Source organism: Anabrus simplex, chromosome 6 (assembly GCF_040414725.1).
Source record: "Anabrus simplex isolate iqAnaSimp1 chromosome 6, ASM4041472v1, whole genome shotgun sequence".
NCBI lineage: Eukaryota > Metazoa > Arthropoda > Insecta > Orthoptera > Tettigoniidae > Anabrus > Anabrus simplex.
Genome location: NC_090270.1, coordinates 3,944,227 through 3,966,349, shown reverse-complemented (window position 1 = coordinate 3,966,349; position 22,123 = coordinate 3,944,227). Strand labels below are relative to the sequence as shown.

At 36.8% G+C, this 22,123-nt stretch overlaps 1 protein-coding gene across 2 annotated transcripts in view; it reads right to left on the bottom strand.

Annotated features, from left to right (window-relative positions):
* Window positions 1-22,123, bottom strand: part of LOC136876048 (ethanolaminephosphotransferase 1) — a 261,187-nt gene that overhangs the window by 145,757 nt on the left and 93,307 nt on the right. For both annotated transcript variants that reach the window (XM_068228192.1, XM_067149670.2), the window contains exons 4-5: window positions 15,121-15,383; window positions 11,930-12,087 (exon numbers count right to left, since the gene is read on the bottom strand). In XM_068228192.1, coding sequence (XP_068084293.1) covers window positions 11,930-12,087; window positions 15,121-15,383 — 421 coding nt within the window. The remainder of the gene's footprint in view (window positions 1-11,929; window positions 12,088-15,120; window positions 15,384-22,123) is intronic.

Here is a 22,123-nt window from a genome sequence, read left to right as displayed (position 1 = left end):
TTGACTACACACTAAGAAAGTACCAGACACTACATAATAATAATGATAAGAAGAATGATACATGACTATATTGAAGACGATTCTGATTATTATATGAACTCAGACTGCAGTGAAGATGATCTCGAGATACATTACAATATCCCAAAAGCGAAAAATGATCATTATTTAGGCAAATTATAATTTTTTTACTTGTTTGCAATTATGTTTAAGTGATATAAGTTACATGCAGTGAAATGAATAATTTAGTAACCAAAAATCTCTCTCTCTCTCTCTCTCTCTCTCTCTCTCTCTCTCTCTCTCTCTCTATATATATATATATATATATATATATATATATATATATATATATACACACACTAGCTGTTACCCACAGCTTCGCTCGCGAGAATTTCGTAAGTTGATAAAAATTAATTGTTCCTCAGTACTGCACGAAGACATTATCTGAAAATCCCTCATATATAAAAACTTGCCAAAAAATTGCATTTCATTTATCCCAGAACCTCTTTGTAAACCTCGTTTGTGGCACTGCATTTTGGGGCTAAGATGACCAAGCTATTGGCAAAGATAAATCTGGAACAAGCGACATGGAACTGTACATGTGAGAAACAGTCCTCTTTCAAGTCAGAAAAAAAAAAGTTTTCTTTTTTTCTAAAGGAGATTTTGTGCCGTTCCATTGTCCTGATTGCTAATACACGGAGTCAACGTGTTTACTATTTACTGCAAATGAAATTAAATAGTACGCATTAAAACGTCAGAGAAATATAAAGTTATACGATACCGATGCAATTCGAATCATAGTGGCCGTGACCGAGACAAAATGTATCTTTTAAATTGTTAGCACCAACTCTTGGAACAAGAGAGAATTGATTTTAGAAGGCTGGCGAGAAAATCAGCTGATGCGAAAAGAAGAGATATTTGGGAGGTTAAACATCAAATTAACCAGAAGAAATTGAAAGAACAGCAATAATATACGTCCTCACGTATAATACATACACTAGAGTCCCGTTAATACGAACCCCGTTAATCCGAAAGTCCGGTTAATCCGAAATGAAATATTCAATTTAAAAAATCTCCTTATTGAAATGAAGGAACATATTATTGAATGAAGATTTAATTGCACTTTATCAGTCATATTATACTAGAATAACTTAATGTAAACATAATTACACATCATAAACCATCATATATAAGTAATTTATAATTTTGTGAATATATTTTAGTATTGAAAAGGTGGAAACGTTTACGTTGTTATTATTATTACTTATATATTATTCTCAGTTCAATATGGACCAAAAACATGAAATTCATAACCATTAATCATAAACCATCAATCACTGGCAGTTTATCTTTACAAAGTCTGTTAGTTTATTTTGCCGTAGTGATTGGAATCTACTCGAACATGCAGTGTTAAGCCACTACCACAGAGAGAGCGGCAGAACTATTAAACAAACATTACAAGCAGCTCTTCGTATCCCGGGCACAATGCAAAAGTGAAACCACGTCACCGTATTTTAGCAGTTTTAGAAGACAAGTTTTAACCTAGTTTTAGTCGTTTTCTGCTCTACGGGTTCTTAACTACCCTACTGTAATTTTATACAGTAGTTTATTAATGTAACTGCTAAGGAACGGACATTTCAAATTACAGTTTGTACTGTACTGTATTGTAGAAACTATTTTCCTTAGACGGTTGAGGCGCTGGCCTTCTGACCCCAACTCGGCAGGTTCGATCCTGGCTCAGTCCAGTGGTATTGGAAGGTGTTCAAAAACGTCAGCCTCGTGTCGGTAGATTTACTGACACGTAAAAGAACTCCTGCGGGAGAAAATCCCGGCACATAGGCGTCTCCAGAAACCGTAAAAGTAGATAGCAGAACGTAAAAACAATAACATTATTATTAGAACATATTTTCCGGTTAATCCGAAAATTTCGTTATCCGAACAGATTACATGTAATTAATCTCATAATAGAACCGTATTGAGGACAATATATTAAAATTATAAAATCCTTTTAATAACAACCACCTACTCAATACATTATATTACTCATTGAATTATAAAATAATCATGAGGTGTCTTAAATAAAGGAACATGTTTCGTTCGACATAGCGAACATCATCAGCCTTAATTTACAAAGATTAGGTCAGGGCCCTGAACTGAATGATAAAAATTGTTAAAAGAGTGACAAAGCCATAATAAAAAGTAAAATGATAACATTAGACATGAAATTATAACAATATGTACAGATTAACAGCAAGTATGTAGAGGAATACTTTGAACGATGGTAGTCTATAAAGTTAAAACAAACATGAGGTTGTTAAATTAATACAATACTAGAAGCAGCAATAAGGTTACTCGCCAGTTTGATTCGCGCAGCCAACGTTAGCGAACACCTCACACTAGTCCCAAGGATTTCTAACTCCAATTGTGCCATAATCTGCTCCATTCATCTCTGGTTTGCTGGAACTCTCCCTACTTTCAAGTTATAGTTACTTAACGAGTCCACATTGGTGTCCTACGTTGTATAAGATTAATTCTACTGCTAGCGTGTAAATACGGACTAGTTCAACTGGTATTTCCTTCTGGCATTGTGTTGGCTCTCCTACAGAATTCCTAACTACTGAAGTTCACGTCATTTTAACATTAGTTTCGTCGCCATGCGCCTTTTAACTGACTCAGTTTGACTCGTACTATTCAATAAACTCTATTTCAACTTTTGTTTTGCTCAATTTAAGAACTCCATAGTCAATAATTAATCCACGCTTCACGCATTGACATATATTTTAAGATGCACTATATCTATATCTTTTTACTTTAACAACCTCATGTTTGTTTTAACTTTATAGACTACCATCGTTCAAAGTATTCCTCTACATACTTGCTGTTAATCTGTACATATTATTATAATTTCATGTCTAATGTTATCATTTTACTTTTTATTATGGCTTTGTCACTCCTTTAACAATTTTTATCATTCAGTTTAGGGCCCTGACCTAATCTTTGTAAATTAAGGCTGATGATGTTCGCTATGTCGAGCGAAACATGTTCCTTTATTTAAGACACCTCATGATTATTTTATAATTCAATGAGTAATATAATGTATTGAGTAGGTGGTTGTTATTAAAAGGATTTTATAATTTTAATATCCGAACAGATCCCGGTCCCAATTAGTTCGGATTAACGAGACTCTACTGTATATAATTTATTATATAAAACCGAGAACATATTCAACAGAGTAATTAAATTCATCCAGAAAGGTAGAAGAAAGGAAAGGAAGAAGCTATTTGTATGAAAAAGGTTTCGTAAGGAAGCATTGATTAAGAAAACGCAATCATATAGAAGATACCATTGAATTAAAGTACGTAAAGCCACGCCAGACATTTTGGTAGTCTGTATAATAACTCAGACATAGATGTTTATCTGAGCCAATATAAAAGAAGGCCTTGCATTTCATAAAATGTTTTCATTAATATTTTCTTTGAATCTGTATTTCCTAAAGGTTCAAAAGACTGACCATCGAGAATGGGGTTGACGACCAGAGCAGACCAGCCGACTTGACGGGCGGATGAGAGCTCGATTCCCGCAGAAGAGATGCCAGATGACCGAGCCCGTAACATCAAAGGAGGACCAGTGCAACTGGACCAACACCAATCCCGGCAGACGAATACAGAATAAGATAAGTTGTCAGAATATTATCAAGTGAGTCTTATGTTTTCTTTGTATAATGCAGACTGTGTATATTTGTTTGGAGTGTAGTAAGTCGTTATATCTTCATAATATAATTCAATATAGAGCAGTTTCTCGCGAGTGATCTTAAATGTGGTATGTTTAAGATGGTGATAAGTAGTCTTCAGCATGGATAATGTTTAACTCAAGATAGGAAAGTGACCATATAATGGTATAATGTTATGACGATATCAGTCAATCATAATAAACCACGCCATTAATGAAAGAGTATACGATGAGAATAGAGCATGATAGGTAGTAATATTGAGATGTAGGACATCAGGTTTGTGAAGATAAATAATTTATCGCCATAAAAAATCAGAGGAGGTTAGATATGGATGCACATAAGGAATGTATTGGCAGAAATGAGATACTGATCCAGGGAATGATTTTTTTTTTTAAAGTGAATTGAATTATGTGTTACTGTGAATTAAATAAGAAATGTTGACATGTGGGGTGATAAAAATATAAAGAGAAATAAGAGAAAAGAAGTGTGAGATGGTAGAATATTGATATATGAAGGAAAGAATTGATGAATTGTGATAATGATGCGAAAAAATAAGAGGAAGGATTTATGTATTAATAATCATCATCATAATCATCCTAAACCATCTCCAGTTTCGCGGGTGTGGTATATGAGCCTCCTCCATGTGATCCTCTCCTTGTACCATTCTTCCTCCACCAACTTGTCCCAATCATGACCTCTCAGCAGAACATCGCTCTTAACTAAATCTATCCATTTCCTTCGTGGCCTTCCCACGGGTCGTCTTCCTTCTACCTTTCTGTCAAATTCCTTCCTTGCAGTTCTGTTTACTGGCATCCTCTTCATGTGACCAAACCACTTCAATCTTGATATCTGAATCTTATGGAGGAGAGAATCATCTATTCCTACTTCTTCTCTAATTTTCTCATTCCTAATCTTGTCTTTCCTGGTTTTCTGGATCATAGTCCGTAAGAATTTCATTTCAGCTGCCTGAAGTTTGCAATTATCTCTATTGGTCAGTGTTGTGGTTTCGAGACTGTATGTAAGAAATGGTGTATAATAGGACTTGTACAATGTCATTTTTGTTTTCATGGGTATTTGCTCATCCCACAGCAGGTGTCTTACCTGGTGGTAAAATTGTGTTGCCTTATTGATTCGATTGTTCAACTCATGTTTTGCTAGGTTATCATTTGATATAACGCTACCCAAGTATTTGAAAACTGGAACGCTGTCCAGTTGAGCTTCATTTAACATGTCTATTGGTTCTGCTCCATCCCCATACACTTTCATCACCATTGTCTTGGTCTTGCTGATGTTTAAACCATATTTCTTAAACTCCTCATTCCAGCTTTGTATTCTCTCTCCCAATTCCTCTTCTGAGTCACTCCAGATCGCAACATCATCTGCAAATGTGAAGGCTTTGATATCTCCATGTATTAATAAATAAAGAGTAATTTAGTGGCGCAGACGCAGATCAATGGTAGATATTATAGTGGTAATGATGTTTACACAATGAATAATCCATATCGCATATGGCAACACGATACGGTTCTTTATTTTTAAAGGAGATTTCAAATAGCAATTGAGGAGCATTTCTTCAAAACTCGACATTTGCAGCAAACATCATTTTTCAGGATATATATATATTTTTTTTTTTTTTTTTTCCCACTTAGAAGCATATGCATGAAACTTCTCAAATTTTCGTCGATGTTTGTTCCAACAGAGACAAGCACAATACCTGAATAGAACTTGTTGAAACTTAAGGTGGATGAGGTAAGATTAGAAGATTATTTTCTCAAGTTTTTTCAAAAGTCGATATATGCAAATATTCTGGTGAAATGGAACTTCACATTAATACCCAAACTGAATGATATAACTTACTTTTGTTTATGGAATTTTTTTACTTATTTTTATTGTTGTTATTTTGTGAATAATATTTTTTTGAAAATTTATATATTTTTGAGCTCCATTGTCATACATTTTTATTATAGGCTACTTGGTATTGTAAGATTACATAATATTATTAGATTCTAATATACTTAGCATCAAGCAGTGTAACATAAAACAAAATAAGGTATTAACCTATAATACCAATCCTACTGTAATGAATGAACACATTAATATCACACAGGTTAAATTAAAGTTAAATCTTACAAAATAAAGTCTACTCGATTAATATTTAAGAACTCATCAAAACACATAGTCTTCTAACACGACCCTGTAGAAATCCAGAGCATCATCCGGTATTTCAAAAAGCTTCAACATCCTTCTTCTTTTTCTTTGGTAAAACAGAGGATTTTAGCAATACTTCATGGATGGATTTCATTTTCAGAACTTCAACTTCCACTGGGTATGCAAAGTAGGTATCCTGTACTGATACGGAGACTCTTTTATGTCTCTTATTATAATTATGTGATAACACGTTGACTATTAATTTTAAATGGCAACCTAACTTGTAGTACCTTCCGTGAACTCTCTTTTAGATCTTTGATTTCCCAGTCCCTGCTCAGAATTTTAAGGGTGCCACGCTTCTCTAAGATATCATAGTATTGTTTGGGAGACAGTATGTTTTCCCTCCTTCTGTAAGATTTCTCAATTCTACCAAACACACTGTCTGGCGCCACGTAGCTGAGTCCCCAAATAGGAAAGAAATGTAGAATATTACTGAATAATGTGCTTTTTTCCAAGAAAGCAGTAAGTGTGGCCAGGATGACACTGTTTTTGTTTTTGCTGCTACAAGAGTCTGAGAAGAAATGTATTGTGGTAGGGCCATCTTTGTGCAGTTTCTTTTCCAGGTTAAAAAGAAAGTCCAATGAAGCCGAAGCAACTTGGTTGCAACCTCTTGAAGATTCTGTTTCTAGCCAAGTATAGAAAAATATGTCTTCCTTTCTCTGCTCCTTTGAGTGAATCATGATGCAGAGATTGTATAACCACACCTGTCTAGCATAGAAAACCTCACTCACTGGGTTTTCTTCTTTCATTATTTGATAAAACCACTTTGCACGAAGTTTATGCAATCTATAACTTGTCCTCAGTTCATTCTTCTTCTCTAGGCATGTTTCTGTCTTTATTTTCATCAGACTAATTTTACAAGTGGAGCAGGTATCGGTGTAAGGAGTTTTGAATGACAGATTGAAACACTTATAGAATATATACTTGTATTTTGACAGCGAGCACAGTTTCAATCCACAACTTTTCCTTTCTTCACAGAATGTCTTCCACATCTTATTGACTGAGAGATATGATGGTAAATATCCTCTCTTAGACTTTCCTCTGCCATGATGGCTCTCTCTGCATTTATAGCTTTTGATGTGATTCTTAATGGCAACCGTTATGTCCTTGTGTTCCTTGCCTGTTCTGTCACCACCTCGATTTTCTATAGGTAACTTCCCAGTATGATGAAACCTACTAGCCAGAGAAGATAATCTGTCCTTTGACATGCCAGAAATTCCTTGAAAAGTTGCAGCACAGACAGGAAGTTTTCTTCCTAATGCTGTACTTCACACAAACAGTTTTCTTCTTCCTAGCACTTTCAATGTTTACTACCCAGCGCTGAGGTGTGGAAATGTGCATGTACTTCAATAGAAACTTGTCTTGATCGATATTGTTTAAAGAAGTCACATAATGATGTAATTCTGTGACATCTCATAGCAGAGTTCAGCAGCTTTGCATTGTTTCATCGTTTTAGTTTCTGTACTTGTGGGCAAGTCTTTGATTCCATGAATAGATTTTGTTGTGATTATTGGGATTCTATTATTTGGACTCGGAAAATGGTGATGAAATTGTATATATGTAATGTATTTGTTCATTTGTTTTCCCTTTGTCTCTTCTCGGTACGTGAATTGTGGAATTGTTTAATTTGTTTGATGTTAATATGATTTTAAAATTATTCAATTGTCATGGTAATTCTGGTGCATATTGTACCACACGCGCCACATCGGCGTGGGAGATTTCCGGTTCCGTAAAGTTGCATCAATTTCGTAATTTCTCGAGGATTCCCAAATGTTCTTGGTCAGCACTAATTTCTGTGCTCCAATTGGAGAAAATAAAAGTGAATGTGATTGGTAGGTGAAGGAAAAGATAGGACGCTCATTGACTGTGTAAGATTTCCTAATTTCCGGAGAGAAGTGTTGTCGCTAGAGCCTGGCTCTGCGAAGGGGTCTTTTCTGTTTGACCAGTGAAGGGAACGGTCGCCTCCTAAGGTATGGGTCTTCTTGGCCCCGCCATCTGGTAAGCACTTTATTATTTTTCACTTTTCTGGTATTCAGTTTCAAATGTAGGGTTTTGTTTAATTTTCTTTGCCGGAGCGTACCCGTGTTTCCTTTAGCTACCGAATTTAATTAATATGACTTACCCATTTCGGTAAGTCCCCTCACCTTTGCAAAGAGACAGTTCCCGTTTTGTTGTTCTGGTAAATTAAATTTTGTACGCCGTTCGATGTAATCTCTAAATGTAAATTCTCCTCGGGACTGTTTTATTCGTTCTGCTTCATTGTGGAGTATTCCCCTTTAGGCCCAGTACCCTTTCTCAGAAGTGTTGTTGAGGGGGCTACCCACTGAAGGCGCTCTGCTCCACGATCATATTTTAAACATTATTTCCTTACATGTACATCTTCACTTTAATGTAAATTTAACTTTCTCTTACTTCTTTCAAACTGCTTTTGTTTTTAAAAGTATCGCCACAAACAGTGGAACATCATGTGTAGTGTTCCGGTGAAAATTTACATAACTTATAGCTAAACTCATGGTATACTGTAATAACAGCTGTAATAATGTCGTCAAATTTTAATGGTGTATTTGTTATTGTTTTATATTTGAATTTGCATCGAAATTGTTAAGTAAAGTTTAGGATTACATTGACTTCGCTTCTTCAGTATTACCAATACCTTCCACTCCCTGGATATGGTTCCCAGCCGTTTCCCTGTTATCCTTTCGTAGCCGTCATGTTGGTTATCCTGTTCGTTTTAGTTTCTGTGATTAAAGTGTTTATAATTTAATTTTGTACATGTTGATATGCCTCGTGTAGTGTACATATTTGGTAAATGCACAACGGTAGAAAATATTCTCTCTTTATTATTTCTGTAACTTGTAACCCCAAGGGGAGGTTTCACATTTAACATTAGGTTTGTTTTTAGTTCTAGCTAGCTTTCCAGGTACTCTCTTGTTGTATCTAGACTTTCTTCCACCGACACATTCCTGAAGCGGCACGCCAGCTTCAGAATCTTCATATTCATTATTCATACTGTTGTAGAGTGAAATAGTTCCTTGCTTAAAACTTCTCACGAAGTGAGTTTTATTCTGTCGACGACAATGAGGGCTAACCGCGGGCACACGTGGCATGCAGTTCCAAGAATACATCCTTTCAATAAAAGAGTCCGGCGTTCCATTGCTCCACAGAATAACACTTCCGATTATCCATGAGAATGCCACATGATTAATAGTTCGTGTCAGCATGTGTGTTTTATTATTGTGCGTTTTTATCAGTTAGTGGTATTTTTCCAGATCATGAATTCGGTGCAGTCTTTAATGTCTAGGCCGTTTCAGCAACGGACTGCCAAGGAACAATCCGAGGTGAAATGAATGGGAAGGCCCACGCGACGTTTAATTTCGAAACCAGATACATTACAAAAGGATATTTTTTTCAATACCGGAATTAGGCTACCTCAAAGTGTTTCATTTCAGTATGGTAAAAGAGTTTTTAAATGAAAAAATGTTAATGCGTTATAGTAATATTCCTGAAAACAGAAATGTAAAATGTTTGTTTTATTTTTAATAATAAAAAAGTATAGTTGATGTATCTAGATTTGAAAATTAGCCTGTAATCATATTATATCATTGGTAAAAATTGTGCACCACTGAACTTTTAAACCACCAGCCACCACTGGTTGAAAATAGTAGAAGTCTGCTATAGCGAGAACCCCACTATATCGACAGTCTTTTTTCTGACGCAGAAGAAAATTCCTATATTCCGTTACAGTGAGATCCCTCTCACTGATGCATCCACAAATTTATTTTTTTGCTATTTTGTTTTACGTCGCACCGACACAGATATGTCTTATGGCGACAATGGGAGAGAAAAGGCCTAGGAAGTGGAAGGAAGCGGCCGTGGCATTTGCCTGGTGTGAAAATGGGAAACCACGGAAAACCATCTTCAGGGGTGCCAACAGTGGGGCTCGAACCAACTATCTCCCGATTACAGGATACTGGCCGCACTTAAGCGACTGCAGCTTTCGAGCTCGGTCCCACCAAAAATGGTGGAATGGATTCACAGAGTGATTAAGCGACTGTTCTTTTTTCCGTTATCAATATTAAAATGCACTCCAGCTAATATACTGAATGCCATCGATCATCTTTGATATTATTTTCTTGCTACATGCACTAGCAAGCTCCGAAATCTGTAAGTTGCAAAACTACCGAACTCTGTCGTTGACATTCACAGGCGATGTAGTTCATTAGTAGTACCCGTCAGCTGGCGTATTGTAAACAAAATTAAAAATGAAAACAATCATGTTTTCAACATAAATGGGTAAATAAGTGGTGATAACTGTTGTCAACTAATTAGAAATAAAAGACTGAAGTAAACAATCATTTAATTTTAATACTATGTACCTATTCTGACGTATGCAGCAGAAACTTGGGAAATGAGGCAGAGAGCTGTGATAAGGATACAGGCCAGTGAAATGAAATTTCTGAGCAGCAGGTTAGGAGTGACAACAATGGATAAGATGAGAAATGAAAAGGTTAGGGATATAGTAAAAGAAGAGCCACTCCAGAACAGGATGGAGGCTTCTATACTCGGAGTCGAGTCTAGTCCTATTTTCTCTGCTAGTGGCTTTACCTCGCAACGACACAGATAGGTCTTATGGCGACAATGGGATAGGAAAGGGCTAGGAGTGGAAAGAAAGCAGCCATGGCCTTAATTAAGGTACCACCCCAGCATTTGCCTGGTGTGAAAATAGGAAACCATGGAAAACCATCTTCACGGCTGCTGACAGTAGGGTTCGAACCCACTATCTAAGCGGTCCATTTGATGTTATATATGTTATATAAAAGCAGCCAGGTTCAGGAGGAGAACTAAAATGCAGAAGGGGAAGTGCTTAAAACATGAAAGGTTATTTTCCTCAGTTCTTGAGTTGACTACCGGTATAACATCAAACTGATTGCTTAGATGGTATGGAACATGAAGAGACTGGCACAGGAAAGGATACCGAAGTGGATGCACGAAATGGACAACGACCAAGAGAGACCCGATAAAAGGAGTGGAAGAGAGAGAAGTGGTGGGAAGACAAGAGGAGATGGAGAAGCTTATGTTTCAAGCAGACCTGGCCAACAGCTGAAAACTGCATATGACGATGACTTGCAGAACATGGTAAAATAAATGAAGAGATTGGAAAAAGTATCTAATGGGTAGACTCGGGATGTCCCAGAGAAATGCAAGAAAATTCTGTATTTAATGTATTACATACACGGCGGACACATGGGCAACACCAAAACGTGATGAAAACATAATCGAAGAAGCAGAGATGAAATTCCTTAGAAGAAGAATATTGGGAAGACACGAAGGGGTAAAATAAAAAAAAATAAAAAATCAGGGAGATTACCTAAACTGCAAGAGAAGAGAGAGACCAGAGAGCTGAAATGGTTTGGACAGAGTTCCAAAGTATTTACGGAGAAAATAATAGGGGAAGGCGCAGAAAGAGGTGGACGGATGCGGTGAAGCAGAGTATAGAGATGAGAGAAGTAAAAGTGGAAGAAATACAGTACTGGAGAAAGGAAGGGTGTGGTGGATAGGAAACTGTGGAGGTCCTTGATTCACAACCCAATCCAGAGGAGTGGAAACTGAAAATGAAGGAGAAGAAGAAGTAGTTTTGTCAAAATGGTAACCCATAATATTGGGAGGCATTATAAATAAATCCAGAAATGCTGACAAGTTACAAACCATTATTCTCGTCATTATTCTGTACTGAAAATAGCCAATCACAAAATTTATACAAGGAGTAATTTTTAATACCACCTATTCAATAAAATTTATTCCAATTGTTTGAAAAATCGTCGGTTTTTCATTCATATAGCATTTTAGTATAAATGTTGCAATTTGAGTAAATTTCTCACTTTCAAAATGCACAAAAAGTAGTCTACAGGTTAAAAAATTAAAAATACAGAAGTACAAGCCTTTATAAGCATTTCACATTATCAGCACAGCTATCTACTTCACTAGACTACTCACTTGTAGACGTTCCACATGCACATTGGCAAGTTGGATAACAGAGCACAAACATAAAAGGTCAGCTCAAACATTTGTCCGGCAGAGATGTTTCCCGGCAGCATGAACGTCCATGCACGATGTCCATATATTGATGTCACGAGGAATATCAGAATTGCAGCCTAAAAATAAAAGAATAGAACGGCCCCTTAAAATACCACATTAAGACAGCAACAAATACAGAAAATATCAATTCAATGAAATATGGCTATGAAGGTATTAGAGGTTGTAATTAGGATGTAAAGGAGAAGGCATGTAAGTCACTGGTAAGACTCCAATTAGAGTATGGTTCAAATGTATGGGACCCCCATCACAATTACTTGATTCCAGAACAAGGAAAAGATCCTAAGGAAAGCACCACAATTTGTTCTGGGCAATTTCCAACAAAAGAGTAATATTAGGAAAATGCAAACAAAATAAAAATGTTGTATCATGGGATTAAAAGCAGTGTACAAATGGGGAGTGGTGAATCTGAAACATTTTATACCAAAAAAGGTCTCAAGCAAGGAAGTGTACTGTCACCATTATTGTTTATTATACTGATGGATGAAATCATAAAACGTCTAAAACAGAGTATCAGTAATGATGAAGTGAATGCTTTGGTATTTGCAGATGATGTGGTGATTTGGGGAAAGGGAGAAAAGGAAGTACAAAGGAGACTGGACATTTGGAATGAAAATCTGAAGGAGTTTGGAATGGTAATTAGTAAAAAGAAAACTGTAGTCATGCACTGTGGAAAAAAGAAAAAGAGAAGCCAAGTGAACATAGAGGGAGAACGGTTAGAGAATGTAGAACAGTTTACATATCTGGGTAGTACCGTATTATTAATGGAAGAAATGAAATCAACCCTGAAATTAATAACAGACTAAGTAAAGGTACAACATTTTATCATTATGTCAGAGAGCTTTTATGGGATGACCAAGTACCCAAAAGAACGAAATTAACATTATATAAACAGTATTTCATACCAATTGTAACATACAGACTAGAAAATTTAAAGTTAAAAATTTCATTGTTCCGTATTGAAAGTATTAACGTTAAAAATTAAATAATTGAAAAAGAGGTTCAACCTATTCAATACATAAAAGAAAGGAATGTAGTGATTACATTCTTATTTAATAGTGATTAGAAATGGGACCGGTTTCGACCCTAGTCCAGGTCATCGTCAGCCGTTCAAAACATAAAAAACAAGAAAAACAATGCATATGAAAAAGAATAAGTGAACTCTGGATCGGTATAAGATGAAATATAAATTGATGATGGGGGTAGAAATTGTGAGTCACTTAAAATAAAACAGTACGTAATATTATGAAAGGTAGTACGGCACACGCAATGATAAGTAAAGTCTCTCAATGTTTATGAATAGTGAACGGTCAAATGAGTCAGTTTTTACACTCTGTCAGGTACAAAGTCACAACACTATCGAACAACATATGAAGATCCATAAATATTTTGAAGTCGCAGATGAATAGATTGTTTTTTTTTTTTCAAGTCAACTGTTTTCCAAGAACTCAGCAGGAGCACAATTACTCATTCAATTATACTGAATTGCGTTGTATATTTCTATACATACGTACTTAACTTCCCGCAACCGAGGCAAATACTGGACCTTCAGGATATTCTCCATTCTACTTTGGCGTTCGAGACCACAGCCCATGACCTTGGATGTGCCGCGCTGATCACCGTGAGCTGGCAGTTTGCTTCTATAAATCTATTCGTCTGCGACTTCAAAATATTTATGGATCTTCATATGTTGTTCAATAGTGTGGATCTTCATATGTTGTTCAATAGTGTTGCGACTTTGTACCTGAGAGAGTGTAAAAACTGACCCATTTGACCGTTCTCCACTATTCATAAACATTGAGAGACTTTACTTATCATTGCGTGTGCCGTACTACCTTTCATAATATTACGTACTGTTTTATTTTAAGTGACTCACAATTTCTACCCCCATCATCAATTTATATTTCATCTTATACCGATCCAGAGTTCACTTATTCTTTTTCATATGCATTGTTTTTCTTGTTTTTTATGTTTTGAACGGCTGACGATGACCTGGACTAGGGTCGAAACCGGTCCCATTTCTAATCACTATTAAATAAGAATGTAATCACTACATTCCTTTCTTTTATGTATTGAATAGGTTGAACCTCTTTTTCAATTATTTAATTTTCAACGTACAGACTAGAAACGCTGGTAACTAATAAGAGACAAGATAATAAGATCCAAGCAGTAGAAATGAAATTTTTTTAAACATCACTTAAAAAGACAAGAAGAGATAGAATTCAAAATATTAAAATCAGAGAAGAGCTAAATATAGAACCGTTAGTACAGAAGATAAAGAAAGGAAAACTGAGATGGGTCAGACACGTAAAAAGAATGGGAAAGGAATGGGTAGCAAGAAGGAATTGGAAAGAGAAATTAAGGGAAAGAGACCAGTTGGAAGACCGAGAAGAAGGTGGATGGATCAGATTTGGAAGGGCAGAAAGGAGTGGAGGAGGCTTGTTAACCACACCCGGGCAACTGGAGTGGGACAGTGTTAAAGTAAACTCGTGTCCTCATCCCGAGGTGGTGCAGCTCTTTTCAGGCACACCCCCATTGGAGGTGAGCTGCATGTACCATTTCAACCACATACCAGCCCTCCTACCATTCTTAAATTTCTGGCAGTACCGGGCCCCCGAGGACGGTAGCTAATCACACTAACCGTTACGCTACAGAGGCGGACGGGGCAGTGATGATGATGATGATGAAGACCTGAGAGTAGGGAAATGAGCTGTGCAGGCCTCCACAGTGTTCACTAGTCATGGGTCTTGGTGGGTGTGCTATTTTCCAACTGATGAGCCCAACTTGGCACCCTGGGGCAACGGGGAATGAGTTGGCTGGAAGATTTATAATGGCCAATAACGGACCATTTATATTGGTAATATAAATATGCTCATTCGGGACAAATATTTCAAGTTCCCTGGTGGAATCAAAAACTGTATCACAATTACAATAGTCGCTAAAACTAAAGTCACAATAAGTACAACTAATGTGCCATTAAATACCAGAAATAGAAACAAGATTTCTAATACCAGAACACAGTATAGGAACAACACATTTGGCAAGGTCGTCACGTGCAACAATGTCAACACCCGCACCCACAATCTACTTACCACCATGGATGCATCGTATCCCCAGGGTAAGAAGAGCACTCCTGTGTTGTACTTCTCCCAGTGAGACAGATGGAAGTTTATGAACACATTCCAAAGGCAAAAATACATCCTGAGGGTGGAGATGCTGTAAGTTGTTCGTCCAAATACAGAATACATGCACGTAGGAATCAGCATGGCTGTCCACGAATCTAGCCCGTGGTCGAACAGTTCTCCTAGAGGACCACTCGTCTGGGTCCGTCTCGCTTGCTTGCCGTCGATGCCATCTGGAGATTTTAAAAAGAATTACTGTTATCAAATATGTACTTCAGATACAGTATTATATCCCAACCTATTGTCTTGAGTATAACCAAAGAGGTCTTATCAATTCAGCAAATGTCTTTGTTATCGCAGCACTTGACCACTATAGTCACCTCTTCTACCTGGATATTATACTTTTATCCAACTATCTTTACATATTTCTACCTTCTTTAAATACTCACATATAAACTTCCCCCTTGTTCATTAATGATCTTCCTGGAACCTGTTTCTGCCTTAAAGTACTTATACATTCCCTGCTCTTATACATACTAAAATTCGTATGACCATACAGTACTGCATAATAGGCCTACTTGTACAACATACCTTTCTATCACATTTATTTTTGGCTATGAGTAAAACAGCTTCATGATCAGTTATACCATCTATCACTCAATTTTTCTGGTTTTATTAGCAAGATGCCTAGAATAATCTTTCCTTTAGTTGGTTCCATCAATTTCTGATTCACCTGTCCTTTCCAGATTAACTACTAATTAATGTCTGGCTTTACGTCCCACTAGCTACATTTTACAGTTTTTGGAGATGCCGACGTGGCGGAATTTAGTCCCGCAGGAGTTCTTTTACGTGCCAGTAAATCTACAGACATAAGGCTGACATATTTGAACACCTTCAAACACCACCAGATGAGCCAGGATCGAACCTGACAAGTTGGGGTCAGAAGGCCAGCGCCTCAACTGTCTGAGTCACTCAGCCAGGACCAGCCAGACATTACCTTCTCAGTTAATATTTGTAAACTGAGATCACCCACTACAATAATGTTCCCTTCTGTGTCGTTCCCTACACAGCTGATTAACATGTATCAACGTCACCTCTTCCAGGTCTGTACACCATAAAAAATGCGTCTATTATCTATTGGAGGTGGTGGTGGTGATTAGAGATGGAAGTTACATAACATGATACTACAGTATATCCTATTCCATCAGTGTGAGCTGTTTCCGTGTAAGAGTTTCTGATTGGCTAATGGATATTAGGAAGCATAGCAGCTCGCTTTAAGGTCGCACTCCTGCGCAGGTGCGAGCAATAATTTTGTAACAGTTTAGAGGCAGTACCCTGTAACTTGCTGGCCAGTTACAGATATTCTTTAGTTATGCGAAGTGCTTTGTATTAGGCTTACAGGTGGTGATACATACAGAAGTGTAGTTAATCGAAACTGTTACGCGTGGTCTGCCTACTATGCATCTCGTGTTTCACGCCGTATTGTGGACAGTGAGCTAAATACCTGATACAATTGATGTGGACAAAAACTCAACTATAGAGAAACGGTTTCTTAGAAATGCGTTGCAAGAAGGTACAAAATAATAATAATAATAATAATAATAATAATAATAATAATAATAATAATAATAATAATAATAATAATAATAATAATAATTTTAAAAATTCAACTGGTTCATGTAGCTATAGGAAATAAACTTCATGGTATTTGATCCGTATTGAATTGTGATCACAATTATAATTAAACGTATGTTTATATGGTCCACCTTTTCAATACTCTGTCATGCAATATCCAACGTAAGATATAAGATTTTCAGAAAACCCACCCAAACAGTCACTACAATCCATCTAAACTCAAATTCACAAACAAGCAACATACAACAGCATGGTGTACCGAGTCTTCAATGTTCCAATGTCAAAAAGAGACCTCAAAAACTAGTTTAACACTATTCATTCGTAAGATTGATAAATCTAATGTAAATCCATTTACAATAAATAAGTACTGATCGGCGGAACACATTTCTTGTCTGTACAGCAAATCTAATGGATACAAGTTTCTTTATTGAAAGAATAGTCAATACATATAAATATTACCCCGTAACTACTTTGAACAAAGATAAACAAAATAACTCCTCTTTTTCTACTTTTATGTTCAACACAGAAATTTATGTCAACAACATCTTTAAAAAGCATGATGTAAAAGTAGTTTTCAAAACCAATAATAAGAATGCAGAAATCTTACATAACGCCACATCCATAAACAAGTTCAATAATTTTTCAAAGTCAGAGGTGTACAGGATTAAATGCAACAGTTGTAATTTTTCTTACATAGGACAGACTGGGAGGAGTTTTAATATAAGATACTCGGAACACATTAATGCCCTGAAATACAATAGATTTGCAGCCGTGAGACAGCATATGCACAACTGTAACCACAAATTTACAGACATAAAACAAGATATGGAAATTCTCAGTCATGAAAAATGGACCCCTACTTAACATCGCAGAAAGCTGCTTCATACATTTAGATCAATATTTTAACCCAAATTATAATCTTAACGACATTTCTGAAAAGCCAAATATCCTCTCTGATCTTCTAATTCCTATTTTTAGAAACGTGATATCAAAAAGTCATAACTCAATTTTTCATTCCATTCATACATACCAGCCAACTTTACAAAACCAAAAATCAGGAGATTTTGATATGAAAATCAGGAAAAATCAGGAGATACAATTGGTCAAAACTGCTTATTCTACATGTCTTGTGAATTATAGGAGTACTATGGTATAACACGTATTGTCACAAAACCTGACTGTTGCTAAATGGGGCTATAAGGCTAAAAATTACACAACTCTTATTCCCTCACACGAAGTATGTGAGTGAGATGATCTGTCTCTGATAAGCCTTCTGAAAATAACATGAACTCTTGCTCCACATGTGTGCATCCTTCATGCACTTAGATGCCATTACTTAGCAAATGCATAGATTAATAATCTGCATCAAGCGCCCGCATGATTATGCAAAGCGCAATGCTATTTTTATCAAGTAAAAAATTAAAATTAGCTGGAATTGTCTCCAAATGGCTCCTATAATTTGTAGAAAAGTCACTATTTGCTATCTTTAAAGCTCTGTCACTAAATTACTAAAAGAGACTACAAATCTAAAGACTAGTCTCTAGAATAGATTAGACTGATGTGAACGAACACGAACATAGCACGCGAGAACGAAACATTCACAATAGATATGCAAGTTTCAATAAACATCGCACATTCGCACGCATTTCTCGTATAACGTTGATATTTCAGTTAAAAGTGGCCAATGTGCGAAGGACTTCTGGCCACTGGTGTACAAAGCTGAAATGGTGGGATTTGAAAACAAATGTTTGAAGTTCACTAAAAAATAAGCTAAAAAAGGGAGAAATAATACAATAATCGGGAAACTCCTCAAAAGACCAGGAGGAAACAGGAGAATTTTGGGACCTATTGGACCAGACCATAGATAACATCCCCAAACACCATATAAAATTATTAATAGGCGACTTCAACGCTCAACTAGGCAGAGAAAGAAAATACCGTGACATCATCGGAAAATGGCCAGCACACAAGAAAACAAATAAAAATGGAGAGAGACTAGTTGACCTGTGTAGAAACCATAATTTAATCTCAAAATCTACATGTTTTAAGAGGAAACCACAAAAACTCAAAACATGGAAACACCCTGACTACACTCAAGGAGAATGGCAACTGGACCACGTCTGCATGGACAAATACCACCACAAAGAGATCTATAACGTCAAAGTCCTCCGAGGAATAGACACAGGTTCAGATCACTACGTAGTTAAAATTAAAATTAAACTCACTCCCCAGAGGAGACAACAAAAGCAAGCCCTTAAAACTAAAAGAAAAATAGATCCTACCCAGCTAATCAACAACAAAAATTACCAGAAAGCAACTGAAAAAATAAAAATCACAGACAAACTTGAAGACTTAGTACACAACCTTAAACAAATTGCAGAAGACCTAGCTCCAATTAAACCACGTAAAAAACACCAATGGTGGAACAGTGAATGTGATGAAACAGTGGAGAAAAGACATCAGGCATGGCTATTACATCAGTCCCAAAAGACAGAAATATCCTATCAAAAGCTAGTAAAACAGAGAAAAGAAACTACCCAAGTCTTAAGAAGAATAAAAAGACAACATCATAAGGACACCCTGCAGTTAATTGAAGAACAGTTCAGTAAAACTAAATCAAGGGACTACTACAAAACCTTCAGAAAGCAGCTCCAAAAATATGAACCCCCGACCCTACTGATGAAGGATGAAGATGGTCAGCTGGCCCATAACAATAAAGACAATGCAGAAATTCTGGCTAAACATTTCAACAAGCTTTTAAATTGTGAGGAACCTACAGAACTCCTTCATTTGGACACCAACACCCCGATAAAAACATCACCAGAAAACATCAATCCCCCCACAATAAAGGAAGTCTACCAAGCTCTGAATAAATTAAAAAACTACAAAGCGCCAGGAGAAGATCAGACCTTTGCGGAAATCTGGAAATATGCAGGAACCTCAGCAAAAGTTGCCCTCCATCAACAACTTGTCTCTATCTGGATTAAAGAAGAACTACCAGAACACTGGACAACAGCCCTCATTCATCCTCTGCACAAAAAAGGGGACAAAACCGACCCTAATAACTACAGGGGAATCTCTCTCCTAGACATAACATACAAAATATTTTCAATAATCATCCTTAATAGGATAAGTTTACAACTTGAGAAAGAACTAGGAGAATATCAAGGAGGTTTCAGACCCTGGAGGAGCTGTCCTGATCAGATCATGAGTCTTAAGTTGATAATGGACTATAACAGGAGAAGAAACAGAGATATGGTGATAACATTTGTAGATTTCAAGAAAGCTTATGATTGCATCCATAGAGAATCTCTGTTTAAAATTTTAAGACACCTTGGACTACACCCCAAATTAATAAACATGATAAAATTGACTCTCACCAATACCAAGTCAAAAGTGAAGTTTAGGGGGGAAACATCAGAGACATTTGAAATTAAAACTGGACTACGGCAGGGAGATGGGCTCTCACCACTATTATTTAACTGTGCTCTAGAAATGGTAATGAGGGAATGGTTTAGAAAATCTCCCCCCAAAATAAAGATTGGCCGAAAAATCAAAACAAATTGCCTGGGTTTTGCTGACGATTTAGCATTACTAGCAGTGGACATAAAAGAAGCAAAAACCCAGATATCAGAACTTCAAAACATTGCAAATAAAATTGGCCTCAAAATATCATTTGAAAAAACAGAAATTATGCCCCAAAAACCAACACAGCTAAAAGAAGTCACCATAAATGGTAATAAAATCAAAATAGTAACTCAGTTTAAATATCTTGGAGAAGTAATAACACATAACTTAAATGAAAAAATCTCAATCCAAGTAAGAACAAATAGATTAGCTAAAGCACAAAAATTAACATGGGATATCTACAAAAAGAAATGTCTATCAATAAATACAAAAATAAAACACTACAACACAGTTATAAAACCGGAAGCTACATATGCAGCAGAAACACTCTTTAACCTGAATAAACAATCAAAGACTGACAGACTTCAGAAAATTGAAAGGAGGATTGGAAGAACCTGTATCAACAAAAAATATCAGAAAGATGGACAGTGGCGGTTAATACCTAACAAAGTCGTGTACAAAGAGCTAGAACCCATTACAGATACTATGCGTAAGAGGAGACTGGGATTCTTTGGACATATCATGAGGATGCAGGACTCGAGACTTCTGAAACAACTAGTACAACACAATCTCGTCTCAAAAAATACCACAACAGGATGTAAATGGATCAGAGAAGTAAGAGAGGATCTGAAGGAAATAGGCCTTACAACAGAAGACACCAAAAATAAGATAAAATTGAATACAAAACTCAAGAATACAAACCTCCGCTTTACCCTTACACAAAACAAACCAACAACACGCACATTTTCAACTGAGGAAAGGGCACGAAGATCGGAGCGTCTGAAGAAGTACTGGGAGGACCGCAAAGCCCGAACAATCCCTTCAAAGAGACCTGAACGACGGACTGACTAAAGTGATCCTATGTGGTCATAAAAGAAGAAGAAGAAGAAGAATCGGGAAACTTGGCAGGTATGATTCATAGCACCTTCCCTCAGCAGCCATCTGTTTTTCCACATCCTTTGACCCTGCCTTAAATCCCTTTCCTTTCACCCTCCATTCCTTTCCCTGCACTCTCCTCACTCCTTGCCCTGCCCCTTCCATGTTCCCTTTGAATCTCATTATCCAATCTCAACTCCTCCCTGTCAGCGAGGCACACGTTAGGCCACACACCACATGCTGTTAACGCAAGGTGAGTCTCATATAACTTATGCCATTTTGATTAGCATTCTCTCTCCTTTAGTCCTTTAATTTGACTATCATTTATTTAGTCAATTTCATGGACACCGCATTGAATTGTGAATTTCTACCAACTGCCAGCGATCAACTATATCTTCGTGCGCCATTTCTGACAGTCTCCATCAAGAATATTTTAACAAGAAGCACCAACATTTTAATGTGATGCAATGCACCCACGGACTTGTCTTATTTAACCCGCGAGGCCTCGCCGCGCGGTCTTTTCGACCGCACATTCATTTATTCACTTGTAATCTGCAATGAACTTACATCTCGTCTTTCTCTTGCTTCTCTTATCCTTCGCTGGAGAGTTGACAATGCTAGTGCAGTAACAGTTAATCTAAATTTGTTGTCCATTGTTACCAGGAAGAAGAAACTCTGACCTCGACGGAAGTTGCGGTCTTTTCGGTCTTTTCCACAGCGCGCGAGGCCTTGCGTTTGGCGTTATTCTTTTGTTTGTATTCTGTAAAGATATGTCTGCGTAGCATTTTGGGTATTGAAAAAGAGGACCAACATCACCAAACTGTAAATACGACAG